At 41.7% G+C, this 26,285-nt stretch overlaps 1 protein-coding gene, 1 long non-coding RNA gene and 1 pseudogene across 5 annotated transcripts in view; 2 read left to right on the plus strand and 1 right to left on the minus strand.

Annotated features, from left to right (window-relative positions):
* The first annotated feature begins 344 nt into the window (after window positions 1-344).
* TCEAL4 (transcription elongation factor A like 4) lies at window positions 345-2,587 on the plus strand. 3 transcript variants are annotated; one of them, XM_010381262.2, is made up of 3 exons: window positions 345-479; window positions 1,074-1,146; window positions 1,510-2,587. In XM_010381262.2, the coding sequence occupies exon 3, from the start codon at window positions 1,532-1,534 to the stop codon at window positions 2,180-2,182; it is 651 nt and encodes a 216-aa protein (XP_010379564.1). In that variant the 5' UTR covers window positions 345-479; window positions 1,074-1,146; window positions 1,510-1,531; the 3' UTR covers window positions 2,183-2,587. The 3 variants fall into 3 exon arrangements, with proteins under 3 accessions (XP_010379564.1, XP_010379555.1, XP_010379544.1); XM_010381253.2 differs by having other exon boundaries at window positions 345-538; window positions 1,505-2,582; XM_010381242.2 differs by having other exon boundaries at window positions 1,505-2,580.
* On the plus strand, window positions 362-25,384 carry LOC104676395 (annotated as a pseudogene). The gene is made up of 3 exons (XR_004058321.1): window positions 362-538; window positions 1,074-1,146; window positions 24,498-25,384. The product of XR_004058321.1 is annotated as a transcription elongation factor A protein-like 3 (transcript).
* LOC115898661 overlaps window positions 755-26,285 on the minus strand; it is a 44,342-nt gene continuing 18,811 nt past the window's right edge. The window contains exons 2-4 of the long non-coding RNA XR_004058322.1: window positions 19,968-20,106; window positions 2,711-2,785; window positions 755-864 (exon numbers count right to left, since the gene is read on the minus strand). This is a non-coding gene — a long non-coding RNA (uncharacterized LOC115898661). The remainder of the gene's footprint in view (window positions 865-2,710; window positions 2,786-19,967; window positions 20,107-26,285) is intronic.

A 26,285-nucleotide genomic window follows, 5' to 3' on the forward strand; every position in this document is an offset into this window, starting at 1 on the left:
TTTTCTTAAGTTTTTTCTAACGTCGATATTCTATTCTTTATACAGTACTTGAGTTCACATTTATACGATTTTGTCGGGTGGGTCTACGTTACTTCTGTGGAATTTAAGAGCAACATTATCAAGACTCCTCCTCTGGACCGCCCAACTCATTAAAAAAAAAAAACACACTTTGTGATTTTCATTAAAATTCCTTCTTTGATTAATTTCTTAACAAGAAGAAAAGGACAAAAGGGTCCAGGGAAGTGAGAGGGTACCTGCTGGAGAGAGGTGGTGGGTAGCTGGAAGCGGCTGGCTAGGAGGCGGGGCGTGGGGCGTGGGGCGTGGGGCGTGGGGCGGTGGAACTCCTGTGCTGCGGCATTCACGTGATCTGCCCGGGCGCAGATGTGGGCACCGGTCCGAGTGCCCGCCCTCTGTCCCCGCGGCTGGGTCCCGTCTGCTCCAGTTCCTGGGCTCCTAATTCTTGGTCCAGCTTCTTCCAGGTCAGTGTGCGGGCCTTCCACGCTGCCAGCGGAATACTGGAATGGCGGAAGGGGAACGGGTACAGTACCGGGAAAGGCTGGGGGTGGGGTCAGGTCGAGTCGAGGGAAGCTGGCCCGAGTGTGGACAGAGATGGCGGTGGGAAAACGGCTCAAGGTGGCTGAGGGGGAGCACGTAGGCAGTGGGCAGAGGGTGAGGAAGGCGAGCACCCCAAAGTATCCATGCTCGCTTTCCAGGCACATCCTCTTCTCTGCCCTCCGTCCATTTTGGAGCCGGAGATGGTGGGCTGGGGACGCCCCAGTAGTGAGACAGTGGAAGTAACCCCCCTCTGCCGTTCCCGTGCGTAGAGAAAAACGTTGACCGCGAGGCTGGGGAGGAGAATTCCCTCTGAGAAAGAAGGACACAGAGACCCAAAATTAGTTTGGAAAGCATCCTGGTTTGGTGCCCGAGGCCTCGAAAGAAATGGCGGCTGGGGTGCGGGGGAGGTAGGGGAGGAAAACGTTGGATGAGAAGGGCCTGGACTCAGGAAAGGGAACCGAGCCCCTGTGAGCCCGCTGAGCGCGGAGATCCTGCCCCTGTCTCCTATCTGTCCGCAGGTCTGCGCGTCTGTTGTTCCCAGCGCTCTGCAAAGCCTGAAAAGGAGGAGCAACCTGTCCAGAATCCTCGCAGGTCCGTGAAAGGAGGGGGCTGCATGGACAGGGGCCCACAAGGGTTGAGAGTGTGGAGGGCCCGGCCAGAGCCGAATTGGGGCCCCTGCCCATCCCCCCACCCACATTAACACACACCTTACCAGGCTGAACCACTGCAGAGAAAGTGGCAGGGCCTGCCAAGCAATGGCTGGCTCACGTGTGTGGGAGGAGTGGCAGGCTACGTGGTGGGCAAAAGGCCCTCTTGGAGGCCCCGCCAGCTCAGGGGAACCCTCATCAGGGGTGAGATGCAAGTACTATCCAGACCTGCATTCCATCCCACGCACTCAGTCTCCCATGTCTCCTCTTTGTCTCCTCTTCCCTCCACCCCCATCCCCCAGGACAGGAAAAGGAGGGGAAATCTCAACATGGAAAAACTCTACAATGAAAATGAAGGAATGGCTTCAAACCAAGGAAAGATGAAAAATGAAGAACAGCCACAGGACGAGAGAAAGCCAGAAGTAGCTTGTACTCTGGAAGACAAGAAGTTGGAAAACGAGGGAAAGACAGAAAACAAGGGCAAAACAGGAGATGAGGAAATGTTAAAGGATAAAGGAAAGCCAGAGAGTGAGGGAAAGGCAAAAGAAGAAGTAAAGTCAGAGAGGGAGGGAGAGTCAGAGATGGAGGGAGGATCAGAGAGAGAGGGAAAACCAGAGATAGAGGGAAAGCCAGAGAGTGAAGGAGAGCCAGGGAGTGAAACAAGGGCTGCAGGAAAGCGCCCAGCTGAGGATGATGTACCCAGGAAAGCCAAAAGAAAAACTAATAAGGGGCTGGCTCATTACCTCAAGGAGTATAAAGAGGCCATACACGATATGAATTTCAGCAATGAGGACATGATAAGAGAATTTGACAATATGGCTAAGGTGCAGGATGAGAAGAGAAAAAGCAAACAGAAATTGGGGGCGTTTTTGTGGATGCAAAGAAATTTACAGGACCCCTTCTACCCTAGAGGTCCAAGGGAATTCAGGGGTGGCTGCAGGGCCCCACGAAGGGACATTGAAGACATTCCTTATGTGTAGTGTCCCTGGCAGGCATTTACCAGGCCATGTGCTTTACCCTTACGGTAATACTTTACTCTAGGCATCCCTCCTGTTACTAGCAGCCTTTTGACCCAACTGCAATGCGGTGTTCTTAGTAGCAAATTTTCATCCGTTACATGGAAAGAATGTTGATGGTGCATTGTAAAATTAAAAAACACAACTTGCAGAACCAAACATATGGCATCAGTACATTTTTGTAAAACTACAAAGATACCTAGTAATTTATGTATAGAAAATTCTGAAAGCTGTGTCAACTAAAAGATTAACAGTGGTTATCTGTGGGTGATTTTTTCTGTTCTTTTTTGTTCATCTGTCCATTTTTCTCCTAAAAACATTTCTTTAGTCATAAAAATAATAAAAGTTAAAATACTGGAAAACAGTGAATATTTGAATTTCATTCATTTGAATAAGCATTCAAATGAACTGCCCAGTGAACTTATAAAGACAGTGGATATACTTAAAATTCTTGTTGTCAGGACATAAAATGATAGGTAAAAGTTGCATTACCTCTGGGACTGGAAGGTGGAGGAGTCAACTCGATGGTTATTACAGCTCCATTGCTGTAAGGGACAGCCTTGACATCTGTGAAATGGGGATAAAATTAGCCTAGACATATGGAGAAGATCAAATGAGGTATTGAGTGTGTGAGCTGTGTTAGGCTGGCTCCTACTCTCTCCCCTTGCACTAGCAGAACCAGTACCCAGTCAGACGCTTGGGGAGGGCTGAAGGAGGTCTCACCTGTGCCCAGAAATAAGTCCAGACAGCTGAGAGATGGGTGCTACTCTTCCTGGGTAATGCCATACTTGAAAGGTAGTGTGCCCCTTTCTCATGGATCCTGCACCCTCCTAAGGCCATAGCTGCTGCTGCTGGGCTGGAGACCATGATGGACTAAGCAACACTATGTCCCAATAGAAAAGTGGAGAATTCCGTCACTACCCACAATAGAGTTATCCTAATCCAGGTTGTTAGTACCCAGTTGTCACTTGGGCCTTGATATTTTATAAAGTTTTTACAAAACACTGCTTTCCATGTTTTTTGTTGACTTGTGTGTATTTTTGCATATAGCCATTTTCCACCGGATTCAGATAATGGAAATTGAGCCAGGAGAAAAAGCTGAGTGACGAGATGCTGTGCTATTCTCATTTGTTAATCTCTAGTCTGCTGACCCTTTTTTCTTACGAATTGTCTTCCAGGAAATTTCTGTTAAGCTCTGCTTTACTATTTCAACAGACCCATCTACCTATATGATTTTTCCCCCTGGCTCTTGAGTAGCTTTTTATTTCCTTACAGTATTTTTTTTAAATAAACTTTTAGGATGGTTTGAGATCTACAGAATTATTACAAAGAGTACAGAATATCCCATATGCACTGTCCCCTATTATTAACATCTTACATTAGCATGGTGGATTTGTCACAGTTAACCAATATTGATAGATATATTATTAAGTAAAGTACATACTTTATTCAGATTTCCCCTAATGTCCTTTTTCTGTTCCAGGATCCCATTCAGGTTACATTTAGTCGTCATGTCTCCATAGGCTCCACTTAGCTGTGAGAGCTTTTCAGACTTTGCCTGTTTTTGATGACCTTGACACTTTTGAGAAGTATTGGTCAGGTATTTTGTATAATGTCCCAAAACTTGGGTTTGCTTGTCTTGTGATTACACAGGCATTATGTGTTTTGGGAAGAAGACCACAGAGGTAAAATGCCATTCTCATCATATAAAGGGGATATACCGTCAATACATTTACCACTGTTCTTATCCTTGGTAACCTGACTGAAGTAGTGTTTGTCAGGTTTCTTCAAGGTTAAGTTTTATTTTTCACTTTCCATACTGTATTCTTTGGAATAAAGTCACTATTGGCAGCTCACACTTAAGGAGTAGGGCATTATTACCTCCTTGAAGGCAGAGTATTGACAAAAATTATTTGGAGTCCCTCTGCAGAGGATATTTGACTCTTCTTCCCCACCTATTTATATATTCAGTTTATTTGTATCAATGTAGGCTCATGACTATTTTACTTTGGATTAACGCAATACTACTTTACATGTTTTTGCTCAAATTGTTCCAGCTTTGGTCATTGGGAGCTTTCAGTTGGCTCCTGTATTCATTTGACATGCTTCCATTGTTATGTTGTGGAGGGTTTTTTTTTTAGTATTTACTTACATTCTGGCACTACAAGATGCTATAGCTTTATCTTTCATATTGCCCAAGTCCTAGAATCAGTCATTTCTCCAAGTAGCCCTGGTATCTTATGTTGGAGAATGGTGTTAGAAAAACAAGACCTGGGTGCTAGACATACTCATTGCTGCTGAAATAAAATTGCTTCTAGGCCCTCTCAGTTGACATAGCAAAAAGATATATGTGTATATAATACCCATACATATATAAAGTATTTATGGAAATATAAATATTTCTGTATATAGCCATCTGTATTTATATAAGGCTAAACATGAATTTATACTAGTGTCTCCAACTACAGTCTATTACTGCATGGATCATTCTAGCCTCCCCATGCTTATTTGTAACCTTGTACTCCAACTGTGAGAAACCTGTCTCCTACCATCTGCCATCCACTTTATTGTTTATTAATTATATAAATATATAGTGGTTTCAAAATTGTAAACCTGTAACCCTGTGGAAAACAACTTTATCAACTGGAGTAGAGTGCCATGTACAGCTCCTTTTGCCTTTAGTCTTAGAGACTCCACTCATTTCCAAATTTACCTATGTCAGTACCTTATTCCCCCATCCCTTTCAGTGAGGTTGTTTCACACATTTGTGATACATTAAAATTCTTTTGTCACATTCTGCATTTGGTGACTGCTATTATAAATGGCACTTTTACATTTCGAGTGCTAATTGTTCATTGCTAGTATATAGGAAAGCAACTGACTTTTGTATATTAATCTTGTATGCTGGGACTTTGCACCAAGCATTTGTCAGTTATTTGGCAGCCATGTCAACTGCAGATAAAGACAGTTTATTTCTTCCTTTCCAATCTGTATATGTTTTATTTCCTTTAAAAATTTTTATTTTGTAGAATTAGTACATTTCATCTATATTAACAAATTTGTAGGCATAGAGTTGTTCATATTAACTTCTTAATGTCCATGGGATCAATAATGATAACTCCACCTTCATTTCTTTTTTAAAATTTTTTTGTAGAGCTATGTTGCCCAGGCTGGTCTCAAACACCTGAGCCAAAGTGATCCTCCAGCCTTAGCCTCCCAAAGTGCTGAGATTAGAGGTGTGAGCCACAATACCTGGCCTCATTTCTGATATTGTTAATTTGTCTTCTTTCTTTGTTCTTGGTTAGCTTGGCAAGTAATCTGTCAATTTTATTTGCCCTTTTTAAAGAACCAGCTTCGGTTTAATTGATTTCCTCTGTTGTTTTTCTGTTTTCAGTTTATTTCTTCTCTAATTTTTATTATATCTTTTGTTTGCTCTAGGCTTAAATTACTCCTCTTTCTCTAGTTTCCTAATGTGAAAGCTTAGATTATGGATTATAGATTTTTCCATTCTCATATATGCGTTTAAGCTAGAAATTTTCCCCTAAGCACTGCTTTGGGGAATCCCACAAATTTGATATGTTGTATTTGCATTTATTTCAAAATATTTTTACATTTCTCTTGAGGATTCTTCTTTGAATTGTCTTATTTAGAAGTATGTTTAATTTCCAGATATTTGAGTTTTCCATCTACCTTTCTGTTATTGATTTCTAGTTTAATTTTATTGAGAGCATACTTGTGATTTCTATCATTTGCTATATCATATTTTCCCACAAATTTGATATATTTTCATTTAGTTCAAAATATTTTTTTCAAAGTAATTAAATGTTTATTAATAACAACTAGGTACAGATGAATCTATACTGAATCATAGCTTCCCTGTGGATTTTTTTTATGATTCTACAAAAAGAACATTTATATACTACAGCAAATTCTCCATTTCTCTCCTTTACACCTTTTTTGCACATTGTAGGTGCTTTTTCACTTCTCCAATTCTAAATTCTCAAAAAATTCCTTCCCTAATCTCCTGCTCTCATGGTTTTAACTCCTTCTATGTTTTTCTCCTCAGTATTAATAAACAGATTGGCAAATTATTTTGCTAAGTCACCCCCTTTCTCTGTTACCCATCTGGTCCTGTTTTCCACCCATAGCCATCAATTTTTCATTAGCCCAAAAGAACAAATCTGCCCAGAAAGGACCATCGTTGAAGAATGGGTAAGGGGAAGAAAATAAAGTAGCAAAGTAACAAGTCTCTTTAATGGTGGAGGGTAAAGTAAAAATTGGCAAAAATCCGTACATTAACCATATCAGTCTGTTCAGGTTGCTATAATAAAATATCATAGCCCGGATGGCATATAAACAACAGCAATGTTTTTTTCTCACAGTTCTGGAAGTCTGGAAGTCCAATATCAGGTACCAGCATGGTTGGGTTCTTGTGAGGGTCCTCTTTCAAGTTGCAGACTGTGAGCTTCTTGCTGTTTTTTTTTTTTTTTTTTTTTTTTTTTTTTTACTACTTTAAGTTCTGGGGTACATGTGCAGAACGTGCAGGTTTGTTACATAGGTATACACATTCTATGGTGGTTTGCTGCACCCATCAACCCGTCATCTATATTAGGTATTTCTCCAAATGCTATCCCTCCCTTACCCCCCTGCCCCGTGACAGGCCCCGGTGTGTGATGCTCCCCTCTCTGTGTCCAATGCTCCCCTCCCTGTGTCCATGTGTTCTCATTGATCAACTCCCACTTATGAGTGAGAACATGTAGTATTTGGTTTTCTGTTCTTGTGTTAGTTTGCTGAGAATGATGGTTTCAGGCGTCATCCATGTCCCTGCAAAGGACATGAACTCATCCTTTTTTATGGGTGCATAGTATTCCATGGTGTATATGTGTCACATTTTCTTTCATTTATTTATTTTTATTTATTTATTTTTTTATTATACTTTAAGTTCTAGGGTACATGTGCATAATGTGCAGGTTTGTTACATATGTATACTTGTGTGTCACATTTTCTTAATCCAGTCTATCATTGATGGGCATTTGGGTTGGTTCATTTCTCTTGAGAGCTCTTCTTTGAGCTGTGTTATTTAGAAGTATGTTTAATTTCCAGATATTTGTTTTCCATCTATCTTTCTGTTACTGATTTTTAATTTTATTGAGAGCATACTCATGATTTCTCTTATTTTTAGTTTGTCATGGTATCTTTTATGAAACAGAATATGTTCTCTCTTGGTGAATTTTCTATGTGAACTTAAAAAAAATGGTGTTCTGCTGTTGGGGTGTTCTGTAAATTAGATGAAGTGTCATTTAGCTAAAAGTTGATTAGTATGCCTTTCGGATCAACTATATCCATATTGATTTTCTGCCTGCTTAATCTATCAATTACTGACTGGCAGAAGGAGTTATTGACGTCTGCAACTCTAATAATGGATTTTTGTCTATTTCTCCTTTCATTTCTTTTTTTTTTTTTTTTTTTTTTTTTTTTGAGACGGAGTCTGGCTCTGTCGCCCAGGCTGGAGCGCAGTGGCCGGATCTTGGCTCACTGCAAGCTCTGCCTCCCGGGTTCACGCCATTCTCCTGCCTCAGCCTCCGGAGTAGCTGGGACTACAGGCGCCCGCCACCTCGCCCGGCTAGTTTTTTGTATTTTTTAGTAGGGACGGGGTTTCACAGTGTTAGCCAGGATGGTCTCGATCTCCTGACCTCGTGATCCGCCCGTCTCGGCCTCCGAAAGTGCTGGGATTACAGACTTGAGCCACCGCGCCCGGCCTCTCCTTTCATTTCTTAGTGTTTGCCTCACGTATGTTGACACTCTATTGTTAGGTATATAACTAATTATAATTATTATGTGTTGGAGAATTGTTCCCTTTATTATTATGTAATGCCCCTGTTTATCTCTGATAATTGTCTTTGTTCTGAAGTCAGCTGTCTAAAATTATATAGCTACTTCAGCTTTCTTTTCATTAGTGTAGTATGATATATCTTTCTCCATTGCTTTATGTTTAACCTCTCAGTCTTATGTTTAAAGTGGGCTTCTTGTAGACAACATGTAGTTGGGTTTTTTCTTTTTTTTGAGATAGGGTCTTATTCTGTCACCTAGGCTGGAGTGCAGTGGCATGATCATGGCTCACTGCAGCCTTGGCCTCCTGGGCTCAATCGAGCCTCCTACCCCAGCCTCCTGCGTAACTGCGGCCATAGACACATGCCACCACACCTGGCACATTTTTGTATTTTTTGTAGAGATGGGGTTTCACCATGTTTCCTAGCCTGGTCTCAAACTTCTGGGCTCAAGTGATCTGCTCACTTTGGCCTCCCAAAGTGCTAGGATTACAGGCGTGAGCCACTGCGCTTGGCCTAGTTGGTTTTTTTTTTTAAATTCACTCTGACAAATTCTGCCTTCAACTGGTGTATTTTGACCACTCACATTTAGAGTGTTTCTTAATATATTTGGATTAATATCAACCATGTTTGTAACAGTTTTCTATTTGTTGTCCAAGGTTTCTTTTTCTGCCTTCTCTGGTTTTAATTATTTTACATGATTTCATTTTGTCTCCTCTCTTAGTGTATCAGTTATACTTTTTTAAACAACTTTTAGTGATTTCTCTTGAGTTTACTATATATTAACCAATCTAAGTCCACTTTCTTTTTTTTTTTTTTTTTTTTTTTTTTTTTTTTTTTTTTTTTTTTTTTTTTTTTTTTTTTTGAGAAGAGTCTCGCTCTGTTGCCCAGGCTGGAGGGCCTCGGCTCACTGCAACCTCTGCCTCCCGGGTTCAAGTGATTCTCCTGCTTCAGCCTCCCGAGTAGCTGGGACTACAGGTGTGTGCCACCTTGCCCAGCTAATTTTTGTATTTTTACTAGAAATGGGGTTTCACCGTGTTAGCCAGGATGGTCTCGATCTCCTGACCTCATGATCCACCTGCCTCAGCTCCCCAAAGTGCTGGGATTACAGGCGTGAGCCACCGCGCTCGGCCAAGTCCACTTTCAAATAACACTCTTCTGCTCAATTTGTATGTAGTGCACATACCTTAATGCAGAGCATTTGTCATTCATTTCAATTACTCATACACTATAATCACGCAGTATATTGTTGCTATTATTTCTTCAGACAGTTATCTTTTAGATCAATTAAGAAAAATAAAGGCCGGGCGCGGTGGCTCAAACCTGTAATCCCAGCACTTTGGGAGGCCAAGACGGGTGGATCATGAGGTCAGGAGATCGAGACCATCCTGGCTAACACGGTGAAACCCCGTCTCTACTAAAAAAATACAAAAAAACTAGCCGGGCGATGTGGCGGGTGCCTGTAGTCCCAGTTACTTGGGAGGCTGAGGCAGGAGAATAGCGTGAACCTGGGAGGCGGAGCTTGCAGTGAGCTGAGATCTGGCCACTGCACTCCAGCCTGGGGGACGGAGCGAGACTCTGTCTCAAAAAAAAAAAAAGAAAAAGAAAAAAGAGTAAGAAAAATAAATATTTTTCTTTACTTTCATTTATTTCATTTCTAATCCTCTTTCATTCTTTATGTAGATCTAAGTTGCCTAAAGAAAATCTTTTAACATTTCTTAAAGGGCAGGCTTGCTGGTGCTGAATTCCATCAGATTTTGTTTGTCTGAGAAAGTATTTATTTTATTTCTCCTTCACTTTTGAAGGATAATTTTGCTGGATATAGAATTTTAGGCTGGATACAGTGGTGCACAACTGTAATCCCAGCACTGTGGGAGGCCAAGGTGAGCGGATCATTTAGCTCAGCAGTTTGAGACCAGCCTGGGCAAAATGTGGAAACTCTGTCTTTACAAAAATATACAAAAATTAGCCTGGCATAGTAACATGTGTCTGTAGTCCCAGCTGAGACTCAGGAGGCTGAGGTGGGAGGATTGCTTGAGCCCAGGAAGTCGAGGCTGCAGAGGGCCATGATTGCACCACTGTACTCTAGCCCGAGCCAGGGTAAGACCCTGTCTCAAAAAAAATAAAACATAAAAAAATAATTTTAGATTGGTTGTTTTTTCTTTCAACAGTTTAAATATTTCACTTTACTCTCTTCTTGCTTGCATGGTTTCTGGTGACAATTTCACTGCAGTTCTTATCCTTGTTCTTCCACAGGTAAGGTGTTTTTTTCCCCTCTGGTTTCTTTCATTATTTCCTGCTGGGGATAGGCCCCCAAATCTGGGCATAAACTGGCCCCAAAACTGGCCATAAACAAAATCTCTGCAGTACTGTGACATGTTCGTGATGGCCATGACGCCCACACTGAAGGTTGTGGGTTTACCGGAATGAGGGCAAGGAACACCTGGCCCACCCAGAGCAGAAAACCGCTTAAAGGCATTCCTAAGCCACAAATAATAGCATGAGCGATGTATGCCTTAAGGACATGTTCCTGCTGCAGATAACTAGCGAGAGCTCATCGCTTTGTTTCGGCCCATCCCTTTGTTTCCCGTAAGGAATACTTTTAGTAAATCTATAATCTATAGAACAATGCTTATCACTGGCTTGCTGTCAATAAATATGGGTGGGTAAATCTCTGTTTCGAGCTCTCAGCTCTGAAGGCTGTGAGACCCCTGATTTCCCACTCCACATGCCATATTTCTGTGTATGTGTCTTTAATTCCTCTAGCGCTGCTGGGCTAGGGTCTCCACAACCAAGCTGGTCTCGGCAACTTCCTCTTTGTTTTTGGTTTTATGCAGTTTGAATATTATATGCCTAGGTGTACTGGTGTTTTCTTTTGGTATTTATTCTGCCCGTTGTCCACTGAACTTCTTGGATGTATTGTTTGGTGTCTATTAATTTTGGAAAGTTATCTGCCATTATTACTTCAAATATTTCTTCTGCTTCATTCTCTATTCCTTCTTCTGGTATTCCAATTTAGCACATGTTACTTGTCTTGAAATTGTCCCATAGTTCTTGGATATTATGTTGTTTTATTTTTTACTTTTTTTCTATTTGCATTTCAGTTTGAGAGGTTTCTACTGACATATTTTTAGCTCACTGATCTTTTTCCTCAGCTATGTCTAGTCCATTGATGAACCTATCAAAGGCATTCCTTGTTTCTGTTACTTGTTTCTGTTATTTTTTCTGTAAATTTCTAGTATTTTCTTTTGAGTCTTTATTGGCATTTCCTTCTCTCTAGCTTCATTACCCATCTATTCTGTCATGTTGTCTACTTTTTCTATTAGTGCCCTTAATGTATTGATCTAGTTACTTTATTATTTTTATTTCTTTAGAGATAAGATATTGCTCTGCTGCCCAGGCTGGCATGTGGTGGCATGATCACAGCTCACTATAGCCTCAAACTCCTGGGCTCAAGCAATCTTTCTGCCTCAGCATCCCAAGTAGCTAGGACTACAGGCAGGCACCACCATGCCCAGCTAATTTTTTTTTTAAGAGACGAAATCTTGCTCTGTTGCCCAGACTGGTCTTGAACTCCTGGCCTCAAGTGATCCTCCCACCTTGGCCTTCCAAAGTGCTAGAATTACAGGCACGAGCCACCACACCCATTCTGATCATAGTTATTTTAAATTTTTTGTCTTACAATTTTAAAAACTGGATCATATCTGAGTCTGGTTCTAAAGCTTGCTTTGTTTCTTCAGAACGTTTTTTCCCCTTGCCTTTTGCTGTCTTGTAATTTTTTGTTAAAAACCAGACATAGGCCGGGCGCGGTGGCTCAAGCCTGTAATCCCAGCACTTTGGGAGGCCGAGACGGGTGGATCATGAGGTCAGGAGATCGAGACCATGCTGGCTAACACGGTGAAACCCCGTCTCTACTAAAAAATACAAAAAACTAGCCGGGCGAGGTGGCGGGCGCCTGTAATCCCAGCTACTCAGGAGGCTGTGGCAGGAGAATGGCGTGAACCTGGGAGGCGGAGTTTGCACTGAGCTGAGATCCGGCCACTGCGCTCCAGCCTGGGCGACAGAGCCAGACTCCGTCTCAAAAAAAAAAAAAAAAAAACCAGACATACTATATCAGGTATATAGGAACTGAGGTAAATAAGGTAAATAAGCCTCCGGTGTAAGGAGCTATGTTAATCTGGCTAGGAGTTGTGCTTTGATTAATGTTTGCTATTGCTATAGGTGCTAGAGGCATCAAATTTCTCAGTGTTGTTTTTGTCTCCCCTCTTGACTTTGGGCTTCCCAAACAGAGAGACTCTAGTTTTTGCAGCTCTTTCCATTGTAATTTACTGTTATACTAGAGCCCTGATGGTGTAGTGATAAGACATTGGGGATAGGGAGTATTCTATAATCTTCCAATTAAATCTCCATCTTTTAGTGGACCTATGTCTCTGGCCTGTGACCTCCGCAAGTGTTTCTTTTTGTATAGCGTCGATCCTCCCCTTAGATGACACAAGAAGCGTAGAGGGTGATGGAGTTAGGTAATCACTGTTACCCCACAGCTCTGAGACAGAGCTCTGGTAAAATCTTTACCCCTAGAGAGTAGATATTTGTTATGAAAAAAGCTCTGAGATGTAGAGAGCAGGGCCCTCCTAAATTACACAGGCCAGTCATTGAGTTTACTGAGAATAGCTGTGAGTCCACAGACTTAGGTTCCAGGACCAGCTGTCTTTTTGTCTTCAGAATGGAGCACAAAGTAGCCGACTCCTGCCCATCACCACACATACAACTCACAGGATATGAGAGATGCAGTCTGGCAGAGTATCTTAAGATCATGGACTATTGGGGTCATGAGTTCCAGTCCCATCCCTACCACTTACTATCAGCTCTTTGATCTTGGAACCATTTTTTGACCATTCCAAATCTCAATTATCCCATATTTAGAGTAGATTTGATGACTCTCCTTTCACTTGTAATCCCCACTAGTTATATTGGGCCAAAAAGTATGCCTGTCATAGAGCCTGAGTTCTCTAACACGAAATCAAATTCTCTTAGTACAAAATGCCAGGAGGAATGATGTGAGAAAAGGGCAAAAATATTCCCAAATATGGAAATTTTCTAGTTTTCTTTTTGCTATTGATTATTGATCTCTGTATAAGTGTTTTGAGGGTCAGAGAACATGTGTATAACTGCAATCCTTTTGTATTTATTGAGACATCTTTATGACCTAATAGTCAATTTTTGTAAAAATGTTTCATGCCTACATTTACGGGGTTCAGAGTTCTGTGTATGTCCTTTAGAAAAGTTTGTCAAATTGTTCCAAGCTTCTTTATCATTTCTGAATTTTTATCTGCTTGCTCTATCAGTTATCGATAACTTAACAATTGAAACTTAACGTATTAAGTTTCTCATTATGGTTGTGAATTTGTTTCTCCTGTGGTTCTGCCATTTTAACATTTGATCATGAAAGACGGCACACATGTAGAGTCACACGCATACACAAGATGTAGAGCTAAATTATTTATTACAAAATGAAAAACTGGGTAATCACCACTCATGTCAAGAAATAGTGTTAGCAGTCCAGAAATGCCATTGATGTCCCCTCCAGTCATCCCCCTTCCTTCCCACTAGAGCTAATAATAATCCTGAAATTTATGGTAACCATTTCCTTGTTTTTCTTTATATTTTACATCCTAAGCAGTATAGTTTAGGATATTGCCTGTTTTGTGAACTCCATATAAATGGAACTATACAGCATGTATTTTTTATGGCTGGCATATTTTATTCAGTACTATATACAATGAAACTAAATGTTCATGTCCTTCCCCCGAAAAATTACATGTTGAAATCCAAACTTCCAGGGTGATGGTATTAGGAGTTGGGGCTACTGGAAGGGATTAGTGCCCTTATTAAAGAGACCCCCGAGAGCTCCCTCACTCTTCTATCATGTGAGGTTACAGTGAAAAACAGCCATCTGTGAGGAAGAGGGCCCTCACCAGACACTGAATCTATCACCTTGATCCTGTACTTCCCAGCCTCCAGAACTATGAGAAATAAATTTGGTTTTTTTTCATAAGCCATAGTATTTTGTTATAGCAGCCTGAGCTAAAACATTATGTTTATGATATGAATCCATGTTTTTATGTTTAGATGTAATTAATTTATTTGCATTGATGTATAGTACACTGTTATTGAACATATCACAGTTTATGCTATTGTTTTGTTCTTCATATAAATTTAGTTTATTTCCAGCTTTTCAATATTATATATAATGCAGCTATGAAAATTCTTATATATAACTCTCAGTGTACATGTACACAACTTTCTGTTGGGTAGTTATCTATGAGGAGAATTGCATGTTTAATTGTAATATATGATGCCAAACTTCCAAATTGGTTGTATCAGTTTACACTTCCATCAGTAGTGATAAGAGTTCTTGGTGCTCTACATCACCATCATTGCTTGTTATTATCTGCCTTTTTCATTTCATTGATAACTAATGAAGCTGAGCACACTTTCAATTTTTTGGACAATTTAGATATCCTGTTTTACGAAGTGGTCGTATTATTCCCATTCTACTATTGGCTTATATGTCTTTTTCGTACTAATTTGTAGGACTTTAAAAATATATTCTGCATCTGAGCTCTTTGTCAGTAACATGTATTGCAAATAGCTCACCAACTCTGTGGCATGTCTTTTTACGCTCTTTGTGTTGTCATTTGACTAATGGAATGTCTTAATTTCAATGGAATGATAGTTATCAGTTTTTTCCTTTATGATGAGTACTCTTGTGTCCAGTTTAAAAAGTCTGTGCCTACAACATAGTTATAAAGATATTCTATATTATTTTCTAGAAGACAGATGTATAAATGACCACAAATTAGTTTTTGTGTATTGCATTAGGGTTTTTCAGAGAAACAGGACCAATCTATAGCAAATATATATAGCATATATATTACATACACACAGAGAGAGAGAGAGAGAGAGAGAGAGAGAGAGAGAGAGAGAGAGAAATTACAAGGAATTGGCTCATGTGATTATGAAGGCTGAGAAATCCCAAGATCTGTAGTCAGTAAGTTCGAGACAGGCTCAAGACCCAAGGACAGTTGATTTTTCTGTTCAAGTTTGAAGTCAAGAAAAGACCAATGTCCCAGTTCAAACAGTCAGACAGAAGTTCCCTCTTATCAGCCTTTGTATTCTATTCAGGTCTTCAATTGGTTGGATGAGGCCCATCCATGTTAGGAAGGGCAATTTGTTTTATTCTGTCTACCAATTAAAATGTTAATGTCATCCAGAAATACCCCAGGATAACATTTGAACAAATGTCTGGGCATTCTGTGGCCCAGTCAAGTTAACACATAAAATTAACCATCACATGTTTAATGTGAGGTAGGGGTCAAGATTTACATTTTCCATATTATATATTGCAGTTCATTCAGTGTCATTTGATAAAAGTTATCCTTTCCTCCAATGCTTAACAATGCACGTTTATTGTAAACCAGCAATCCGTAATGCATGGGTCTGTTTCTGGGATCTCTCTTTGATTCCATTGGTCTCTTTGGCTATCCTTGGATTAGTATCACAATAAATTACTATGACTTTATAACATGTGTCAATATTTAGATTTTATAATTAGCAGACAGAGCAAAGTCCTCCAGATTGGTATTTTTTCAGTAATGTGTAAGTTATTCTTGATTTTTTGTGTTCGTATATCTTTAGAATCGGTCTGTCAAGTTCCATGAAAGGAAGAAGGGAAGGAGAGAATGAAGGAGTTTTGTTTAGGATTGCATTGTAATTATAGGTCAGTGAGGAGAGAACTGACATCTTCCTAACACTAAGTCTTCCAACCCATGACCATGGTATATATTCCATTTATTTATTTGAAGATCTCAGTAACATTCATCATGTATTGGATTTAAAACTTCCATTTTGTAACTGTTTTTTTTGCTAAGAAATGCAACTGAATTTTGTATATTGTCATATCCAGACCACTTGATGAACTCATTTATTCATTCCAAAATTTTTATATATGGACTCTTTTAGATTTCCTAAATTACAGTCATGTTGTCTGTGCATGACAGTTTGATTTCTTCCTTTCCAATTCTCTACCGTTTCTTTCTTCTTCCCTTCCTTCCTTCCTTTTGCCTTCCTGCCTTCATCTTTTTTTTTTTTTTTTTTTTTTTTCCGCTGGCCTAGGACCTACAGTCAAATTTTAAAAAGATCTGGGGCTTCCTTATCTCAGTTTCAACTTCAAAGAGAAAGCTTTCTATACTCACCATTATATTTTGTTTGCTCTATGTGTTTTATAAACATATTCTAACAAATCAAGGAAGTCCCCTTCTGTCTCTTCCCATTTAATAAGGGCTTCTATTATAAATACTTTTTTTCTTTACCTATTAAAATAATCATGATTGTTAGACTTTATTCTTTTAATGTGGTAAATTACATTAATTGATTTTCAAATATACCAATCTTTCATTTCTGGAATACCTTAACTTGTATGTAGTATATTATTATTCTCATATATAGTCAGATTCTTTCTTCTTTAAATTTTTTTCAGTTATGTCAATGAGTTACATCGACCTATATTTTTCTTTTCCCATAATGACCTTGTCGGGTTTTGATATTAAGGTTATACCAAATCTTAAAATGACTTGCTGAGTATTCTCTCTTTTTTAATTCTCTGGAAGACTGTGTTGGATGGATATTATTTTCTTCACTAGTGAAGTTATCTGGGTCTAAAATCTTCTTGGTCGGAAACATTTTGGAAGATTTTAAATATGAATTTTATTTATTTCCTTCTTATTTATTTATATTGAAATCTTCAAGATGAGATTTTATTTATCTGAATATAGTAAGTATTGTGGTTTAATCACCCGTACCTGATAAATCAAATAATTCAAATCATATTGATCTATTTGTGTTGCCTGTTGTTTCTATTTCTTACTCATAACGTATTTTTTTCATGCGCCTGATTATCTTTGTGTGTGGATATTGTATTTGAGCAATTGTTGTAATAATTTAAGGCCTAAGATGATAAAAATCTTACTCTAGAGAAGATTTTATTTGCATTGGTCAGGCCCATAAGAGTGCTTCCTGGCCGGGCGCGGTGGCTCACACCTGTAATCCCAGCACTTTGGGAGGCCGAGGTGGGTGGATCACAAGGTCAGAAGTTTGAGACCAGCCTGATCAACATGGTGAAACCTCGTCTCTACTAAAAACACAAAAAAATTAGCCGGGCGTGGTGGTGCATGCCTGTAATCCCAGCTACTCAGGAGGCTGAAGCATGAGAATCGCTTGAACCCGGGAGGTGGAGGTTGCAGTGAGCTGAGATTTCACCATTGCACTCCAGCCTGGGTGACAGGCGAGACTCTGTTTCAAAAAAAAAAGTGCTTCCTGTCTATTACCACCATAATATTTGTTCAGAGCTTACAGTTCACTAGTCCACCCAGATGATGCAAAGCCAAGTTACAAGACTTTGTAAGGGCCAGTATATTTTTGGATTACAATTTCCCTGACGGTATAAACATTTGAGGTTCCCAGCATACTATGGGTGATGGTTTGTCAGGAAACCCTCCACCCCTTTTGATGGGCCTTGGGCTCTGATTTCTGTTACTATAGCGCCTTGAATGTGCCATAAGTTCCAAGCAGTTTAGCACAGGCTTATTGCTTAACCACAGATGCCTTCAATAAAAATATAGCTCTAAGTCCTAGGCTTACCTCTCTGGATGCTTCTGTTCTCTTATAGTATAACATAGTAATTCCTCATGATTGTATTAACTTTGTAGCCTTTTAGAGATCTGACTTTTTGTAGTTTTTTTCAATGGGTGGGTTGCTCTAAATCATCTAGTCCGCCATTACCAGAAGCAGATACACACACACACATACACACATATATACACACACACACATATATACCTGTTTTCATCAACGGGTATTTGAATAATCATGCAAGAGGATGCAAAGATGAATATGGCACAGTCTCCATCTTTAGGGGGCTTATAGGGGGATACGAAATGGAAAGAGCCAATTACAAAATCTAATGAGTGTTAACAACAGGGAAATAACGGTGCTTAAAGAACAGATAAGGGATCTAGACTTGAGGGTTCAGGGATGGCTCTTCTTTCAGAATATGATTAATTTCTTTTTATATCAAAAGTCCATTAAACAGAAGAGGAGTTAATAAGCCTCTACTCCAACCTTTGTGAACCCAGAAAGCAGGTTCAGCTATGAGTCAATTGGAAAACAATTTTTCTGAGACTGAGATTTTCTGAGCAAATCACCATGTATCAGCATAGGGACCACAGAAGCAGGACAAGATCACATCTGATCTCCCACATCTGACCATCTCCCTGATGAGCTACCACTACTCTTTCCCAGTGCACGTGTGCACACACACACACACAGAGACATGGAAAAGTACAAGGGTATATGGTACAAAAACCTTTGTTAAGGGCAACATGAAGGGTAGAGACCCTATGTGTAGCTGCAACAGGGGAGGGAAAGATCACTTCCAGCTAGGGTGGCTTCAGAGGCTGAGTGATGAGGGTTGGGCCTGTAAGAATGAGCAGGACCAGGACCTCTAGGGGGAATAAGAAGGCAGTTGGCAGGAAGTAAATGACACATAAGGACAATGAGAGGGAAGAATAAGGCATACTTGGGGCACAGTGAGTGAGGGCAGAGAAGTGCATGACTAGGTTGGGAATGTGTGTCCTGGGGCTCAATTCTGATGGATGCTGAATGTCAGGATGAAGAGTGCAGGATTTACTCTGTGGGTGGTAGGTTTACTGTCAGCACCTTCAAGCAGGAGAATGGTAGTTAAAAGCAGGGAAGAGTAAAGTTTAATTTGATGGTAATATGCAAGATTTATCTGAAGGAAGGGGCAGGGCTGGAAGCAGGAAAACTAGAGAAGAGATTATTTTAAGAGTTCAAATGAGAAATGGTGAAGCTCTAAAGTAGTGACAGATTCAGGAGATACAGTGAAGCAGGAAGGAGGGCTTTGTCTGTGGGAGAGGGAGAAATCAGATGTCTGAGACCTTGATTTCAAGTTGGGGCAACCTGACCATTTAATAAAGATAGGCCGGTATAATTAATGTAAGACCAGGAACTATAGTCAAACAGCTGAGTTTTCCCTCCTTACCTCCTTCTAGGTGCCGCCCATCATCTGAGGCCCAAGTCAAGGTCCTTTTCCTCCTTGAAACTTTCTCTGTTTATTTCCAGCAAACCTGGCCATTGCCTTCTCTGAGCGCCTATTGGCTCATTGACAGTGGCCCAAAGTCACTGGCCTAGTGACTTTTCCTTTAGCTCTTTCTCCAAGTGGCCTTATATGAAGAGGCTTTCTGCCTACCCAGAGAGCATATCATTCACCAAGGTGAAAGATCTTCCTCCTCTGATACCTAGCCCTTTTCACTTAAAGAACACGGTAAAGTGCTAGATATCGGTAGGTCCCTGAGAAATAATTATTGATTCATCAGTGATCACAGGGAAGGAAGTTGAGTAGAGAAAATGGGAGATAACATAGGGACATATTGAGATAGTAGTCCTCATTCTAAGACCTAGGTTGGTTCTCAGGCCTGGCAGTAACCAGCTTGTGTAACCTTGAACAGTTTACTTAAATCTCTCTGAGCCTTGGGTTTCTCATTCATCTAATGGGGCAAAGACTCTTTACTCACAGGCTGTTGAGAGGGTACTTGGGATACCCCACTGTCCTACATAAAGCAGCTATCCCTGTGTAGGGCACATGGCAGGCACTCAGTTAACAGTGAGGTTAAAGGTCTCTAGAGGAAAGTATTGTTTCCTTGTGGTTGGCCTTTGTCTCCCTTATCCTGACATACCCCAGTAGATATATAAGAAATAGTCATGATTGCCTTTTACTGAGTGCCCAAGATGTGAAGATCTTGGTGTGTTACAGAGGTGATGTCAGCACATTAGGAGTGACTTACCCAAGGACACACAGTAGTGATGATTCTCTCTGGGGACTCAGAGAGGTCTCCTGACTCCAGTTTTCTGTCCAGACAGAAGAGGCATCCACAGTGCCTTGTTTTTCTGTGTCTCATATACCTGTGCTTCCCAGATGTTTATCTAGAAGTTAAAATAATGGGGCAGAAGAACAACTGATGGTGCAGTATTTTTTTCCATCGCATAATCTATTGATCTGATAATGCTGAAGCTCATATAGTATATATAGTTCCTCTTACTATATTTCCAAATGATGCCTCTGATAGCTATGCAATTTTTTTAATTTTTTAATTTAATTTTTTTTATTTTTTGAGATGGAGTCTCACTCTGTCACCCAGTCTGGAGTGCAGTGGCACGATCTCGGTTCACTGCAAGCTCCACCTCCTGAGTTCACGCCATTCTCCTGCTTCAGCCTCCCAAGAAGCTGGGACTATAGGCGCCTGCCACCACGCCCGGCTAATTTTTTGTATTTTTAGTAGAGACAGGGCTTCACCATATTAGCCAGGATGGTCTCGATCTCCCGACCTCGTGATCCGCCCGCCTTGGCCTCCCAAAGTGCTGGGATTACAGGTGTGAGCCACTGCGCCTGGCCAGCTATGAAAATTTTTATTGCAAAATCATGTATTTTATGGGAGGTTGAAGGAACTATTTGGTGAAGGTCTACTATGTGCTAAACACTTTATATAGCCATCTTTATTTATAATTCACAATAATCCTGATACAGAAAATCTTACTCCCATTTTCTAGAAGAGAAAACTAAAGCTCACAGAATTTTAGTAACTTTTCTAGGTTGACACAACTAGTAAGTGGCAAAGCTGGTATTTTAGCTTTTGATCTCCACAGTAAATAGACTGGTTGCTATAGTATATGTTATATGGTGACCATGTGATGTCACGCACATAAAGGAATTCAACACCTATTGATGAGGATGATAATAAACATGAAATAATCTCTCTTGGGTTTAGACATCTGGGTTGTGGTGTTCATAAAAATTTAGTTAGAGTAAAAAAATCAATGTATTGTACTCAACAAAGCCTAGCCCAGCTTTCGCACTAGGTTGAAATGCCACCTAATCTGTATATTAAAAGCTCATTAAAACCTAAGTGTGTAGAAGAGCATTCTTGTCTTTTCTTCACTAAATTTCTATTTTTGGACCTGTGCCATACTGTTTGGATTATTACGAGCTCTCATATGTTAAACAACTAGAACCCCTTTATCATGACTTTCATTAATTTCTTGCCTATCCTTTCCCATTTGATTTTTTTCAAGAGACCTTTGAAGAAAAATCTACCAAACTTCCAAATGCTGGCAGGGTGGGGGGCAGGAGTAATAAAATTCACAGCTTTACAGGACTGAATCATCATCCCATCCAGGAATCTGGTATCCTAATTGTCTAATTATCCAACAGGCACATTTCTTTTCAATTATTTCAAAATTTAGAATTTACTTTAGATCTTCAATAACTGCTAAAAGTTGATCTGAAAATAATCAGGCTAAAGACCAAGGCCCTTTTTAACCTGGCTTGTGAAGTGGTTTCTGTATAAGAGGTAATTAGTGACCTACCTACTTCAAGTACTGCAATGAAGATGAAACAGAAAAAGGCAGTGGGACAATATGATATATAATATTTTGGAATGTATTAAAGGAGAGCAAGACTTGAGGTAGCAAAACCAGAAAGGGATCTTCCACCATAGACCAGGAGTGGGGAGTTGTTTGCCTAAAAAAAAAGTAGCAAGAGTGGACATGGAAGAAAAGTGGGAAGATCCAGAGATATTTAGAAGAGAAGGTTAAGATTACTTGGTGGCAGGGAGGAAGAGGGAATGAGGGATGATTCCCAGATTTCTTGCTTGGGCAACAGTGTGGGCTCTAGAGCCATCTATTAAGATAAGAGAAACGAAGAGGGGGGAGTTTTGTGTGTGGAAAAGATCAAGGAAGGATGGTAAAATCACTTGGGACATATTGCATTTGAAGTCCTTCAGGGACATTCAGGTGGATATATCTAATCGTTAATTAAAATGGATCTGAATCAAATTTATACTGAAGTTCATGTAGAAAAATAAACATACAACAATGTTTAGGAAAAAAGGGAATCTACTGAGGGGGCCTCCTAGCTCTACCAGATATATGAAATTATATATGCTCTATAATTCAACTGGTATATGGATAGCAAACAGACCAATGAAATAGAATAGAAAGCCCAGAAAGTTTTCCAAGTACATACGGAAATTTGATATGTAATAAAGGTGGCATCTCAAATCCCTAAAGCAAAGATGGACTTTCTGATGCCAGAACAACTGACAAACCAATTGGAAAAAGAAAACAAAAGATCCATGAATACTTTATGCCATACACAAATATAAACTCTAAATGTAAAGAAAACCATATGAATACTAGAAGAAAACATGGGTGAATGCTTCTTGGACCTTATGTAGGAAAAGATTTCTTAACTATGAACCGAAATTTAGAGGCAATAAAAGTTTAATAAATTTGACTACTTTTTTTAATGCATGGCAGAAAAACACCATAAACAAAGCCAAAAAGCAACTGACAAACTGGGGACAAAATTGCAACATATGTAACAGTTAATGTATTAAGAAAACTTGAAAATTGAGGTGAGAAAGACCAACAACCCACTAGAAAAATGTGGAAAAGACATGAACCGACAATTCACAAAGAAAGATATTTAAATTGTCCTTAAACAGAGATAAGGCAATATAAAATGCCATTGATACTACTTCTCAACTATCATATCAGTGAACATTTAAAAGAATGTCATAGGTTATGTTGGGAAAGGTGTTGGGAAACAAAACACTATATTACTGGTGGGAATGCAAAAATAGGTCTGAGATTCTGGGGAGGGAATAGCCTGGAGATGTAGCTCTGGAAGTCATTGGTCTTTACAGGAAATGAATGAGATCGAACAGGGAGACAGAACTTGAGGACTGAGGAGAGAGGAGGCCCAGGACAGAACCCTAGGAACACCGCCACTCGAAGTGGCAGCTCAGCTTCCTGGCAGGCACCACCACTCTGGGCTCTGAAGTCAGGCAGAGACGGTCTTGAAAGCGGGCTCTGGAGTTCTGGGGCTGAGCGCTCTTGGCAAAGTCGGGTACCCTCTTTGATCAGCTGTCACACCTGGCGATAATGGGCATCACAGAGAGATACTCTGCGGATGCTGTGAGATGCGCCAGGTAAAGCACCTGGGGTCAGAAAGCCACCCTCTCCTCCTCTTCTCCGTGACTGCCCTTTGCTACACAAACACACCCCGACCCCGACCGTCCCCAGCCTCCCGGTCCCTCGAGGATGGATGGTGAGGTGGGTCAGGGAAGGGGGGCCGAGCTCGGGTGACGCGGCGCTCACGTGACCCGCCGGGCGCCTACGTGGGCACCAGCCCCCGCGCCCGCCCGCCCGCCCTGCGGTCCGGTCCCGGCGCCCGCGCAGAACCAGCTGTCTGAGCTGTCCGGGCGGCGGGGGAGCAGCGAGCGGGCTTCTGCGAGCCGGAGGAGGCACAGGCCTGTCCCGGGTCCCGGCAGGTCAGTGTGAAGGTGGGCGCTGCCGGCAGACCTGGGAAGGGGAGGAGGTGGCTGGCAGTAGGAATAGGGAGGGGGTGGAGAAAGGATCCGGGAGATTGGTGAGGAAGGGGATGCGGAGCGGGCGGGGGTGAGGGCGGGGGAGCCTGACCCGCCTTCTCAACGACCCCCTGCACTGAGCCCTCCATCCATTTTAGTGCTGGAAATGGGGTATGGGGGAGCAACCCTGCAGGGCAACAGTGAAACGTAGACGTATTCTGGAAATAAACCCCTCTCACAATCTGCTCCCATGGAAACATCTGACCTCCGCAAAAATGGGGTGGCGCTGGGACAGGTTGCTTCCAGGGTTAGGGGACACAGAGACAAACGCAGTTTGGAAAGCATCCTGGTTTGGTGCCCGAGGCCTGGAGAGAAATGGCGGCTGGGGTGCGGGGGATGTAGGGGAGGAAAACGTTAGATGAGAAGGGCCTGGACTCAGGAAAGGGAACCGAGTCCCTGTGAGACTGCTGAGCGCGCAGCCCCTACCCCTGTCTCCTGTCTGTCCACAGGTCTGCGCGTCTGTTCCCAGCGCTCTGCGAGGCCTGAAAAGGAGCAGCAACCTGTCCAGAATCCCCGCAGGTCCGTGAAGGTGGTTGGAGGGGAGCTCCATGGACAAGGCCCTATAAGGGTTGAGAGTGTGGAGGGCCCGGCCAGGGCCGAATTGGGGTCCCTGCCCATCCCCCACTCACATGAACACACACCTTACCAGGCTGAACCAGGGCAGAGAAGGTGGCAGGGCCTGCCAGGCAATGGCTGGCTCACGTGTGTGGGAGGAGTGGCAGGCTACGTGGTGGGCAGAAGGCCCTCTTGTAGGCCCGGCCAGCTTAGGGGAACCCTCACCAGGGGTGAGATGCAAGTACTATCCAGACCTGCATTCCACCCCACCCACTCAGTCTCCCTTGTCTCTTACTTGTCTCCTCTTCCCTCCATTCCCATCCCCCAGGACAGGAAAAGGAGGGGAAATCTCGACATGGAAAAACCCTACAATAAAAATGAAGGAAACCTGGAAAACGAGGGAAAGCCAGAAGATGAAGTAGAGCCTGATGATGAAGGAAAGTCAGACGAGGAAGAAAAGCCAGACGTGGAGGGGAAGACAGAATGCGAGGGAAAGAGAGAGGATGAGGGAGAGCCAGGTGATGAGGGACAACCGGAAGATGAGGGGAGCCAGGAAAAGCAGGGCAAGTCCGAAGGTGAGGGCAAGCCACAAGGCGAGGGCAAGCCAGCCTCCCAGGCAAAGCCAGAGAGCCAGCCGCGGGCCGCCGAAAAGCGCCCGGCTGAAGATTATGTGCCCCGGAAAGCAAAAAGAAAAACGGACAGGGGGACGGACGATTCCCCCAGGGACTCTCAGGAGGACTTACAGGAAAGGCATCTGAGCAGTGAGGAGATGATGAGAGAATGTGGAGATGTGTCAAGGGCTCAGGAAGAGCTAAGGAAAAAACAGAAAATGGGTGGTTTTCATTGGATGCAAAGAGATGTACAGGATCCATTTGCCCCAAGGGGACAACGGGGTGTCAGGGGAGTGAGGGGTGGAGGTAGGGGCCAGAGGGGCTTACACGATATCCCATACCTTTAATGCCTTTGGCCTTCCATTCTGACTTCTCTGATGAGAATATTGCTGGCCCTGCTTTCCCTGGTAGGTATTTGCCAGGCCCAATGCTTTAACCTTAAGCTGATACTTTGCTTTAGATGTCAATCTCGTTACCAGCAGCCTTTTGACCCAACTACAGTGCTCTATATTTTAGTAGAGGATTTTCACCCATGTGCATGGAAAAGATGTTCATGGTACATTGTAAAAAAATTAAAAATAAAAATAAAAAAAAGTTTGCAGAACCGCATATACAGTATCAGCCCGTTTTTATAAAAATGTAAATGTTTGCATAATGCATTTGTGCACAAAGAAAACTCTGAAAGCACGTACACTAAAAAGTAGCCAATGGTTATTCCTGAATGGTAGCCAAAAATGAGTTCAATCATCTGCTGGGTAGGTACCTCCATGCCATTCTGCTGTTGTTGTGCCCATCCTCATGTCTTCCCTAGGTGTAACTAGGTGATTAGGCACTGCTACCCCTTCTCCTGTGTCCTTTATCATCCTGTGGCGGAGCCATAGGATGTGATTCTTTTTCTTTTCTTTGCTGTCATCTCCACCTTTTCTTAAAGGATATGTCCTTTTGTCATAATAATAATTTGAAAAACTAAATGAGAAAACAATACATAAGCAATTGAACTGTTCAGTGAGCCTATGAGGGTAATAAAGACACTTAAAATTTCTGTTGCCAGAACATAAAATGATAAGTAAAATTTATATTACCTCTGAGACTAATAGCTAAAGGTATCAACCTGGCAGTTACAACAAATCCATTGCTGTAAGGGTCAGTCTTGCCATCTGTGAAATGGGAATAACACTTATCTCACAGGACTGCACAGTGGATCAGATGAGGTATTGAACATGTGAGCTGTCCTTACAGTAGCAGGACCCAGCACCCTGTCAGACACTTAAAAGAAGAGCTGAAGGTAGGGTTTCACCTGTCCCCAGGAACAAGTCCAAGCAGCTGAGTAGAGGATGCCATCCTTCTCTGGATACTATCATATCTGCTGGGCACTTCTCTTCTGCTATGCCCTGTATATGCACTGTCTGCTGACAGCCGCTGATATAATGGAGTACTCATGGTGACAAAGCCCTTCTGATTCCCTACAGTCCCCAAAGGGCCACAGTTCCAACTGCAGGTGGTTCTACTC

The sequence above is a fragment of the Rhinopithecus roxellana genome, chromosome 7 (genome assembly GCF_007565055.1).
Source record: "Rhinopithecus roxellana isolate Shanxi Qingling chromosome 7, ASM756505v1, whole genome shotgun sequence".
Lineage (NCBI taxonomy): Eukaryota > Metazoa > Chordata > Mammalia > Primates > Cercopithecidae > Rhinopithecus > Rhinopithecus roxellana.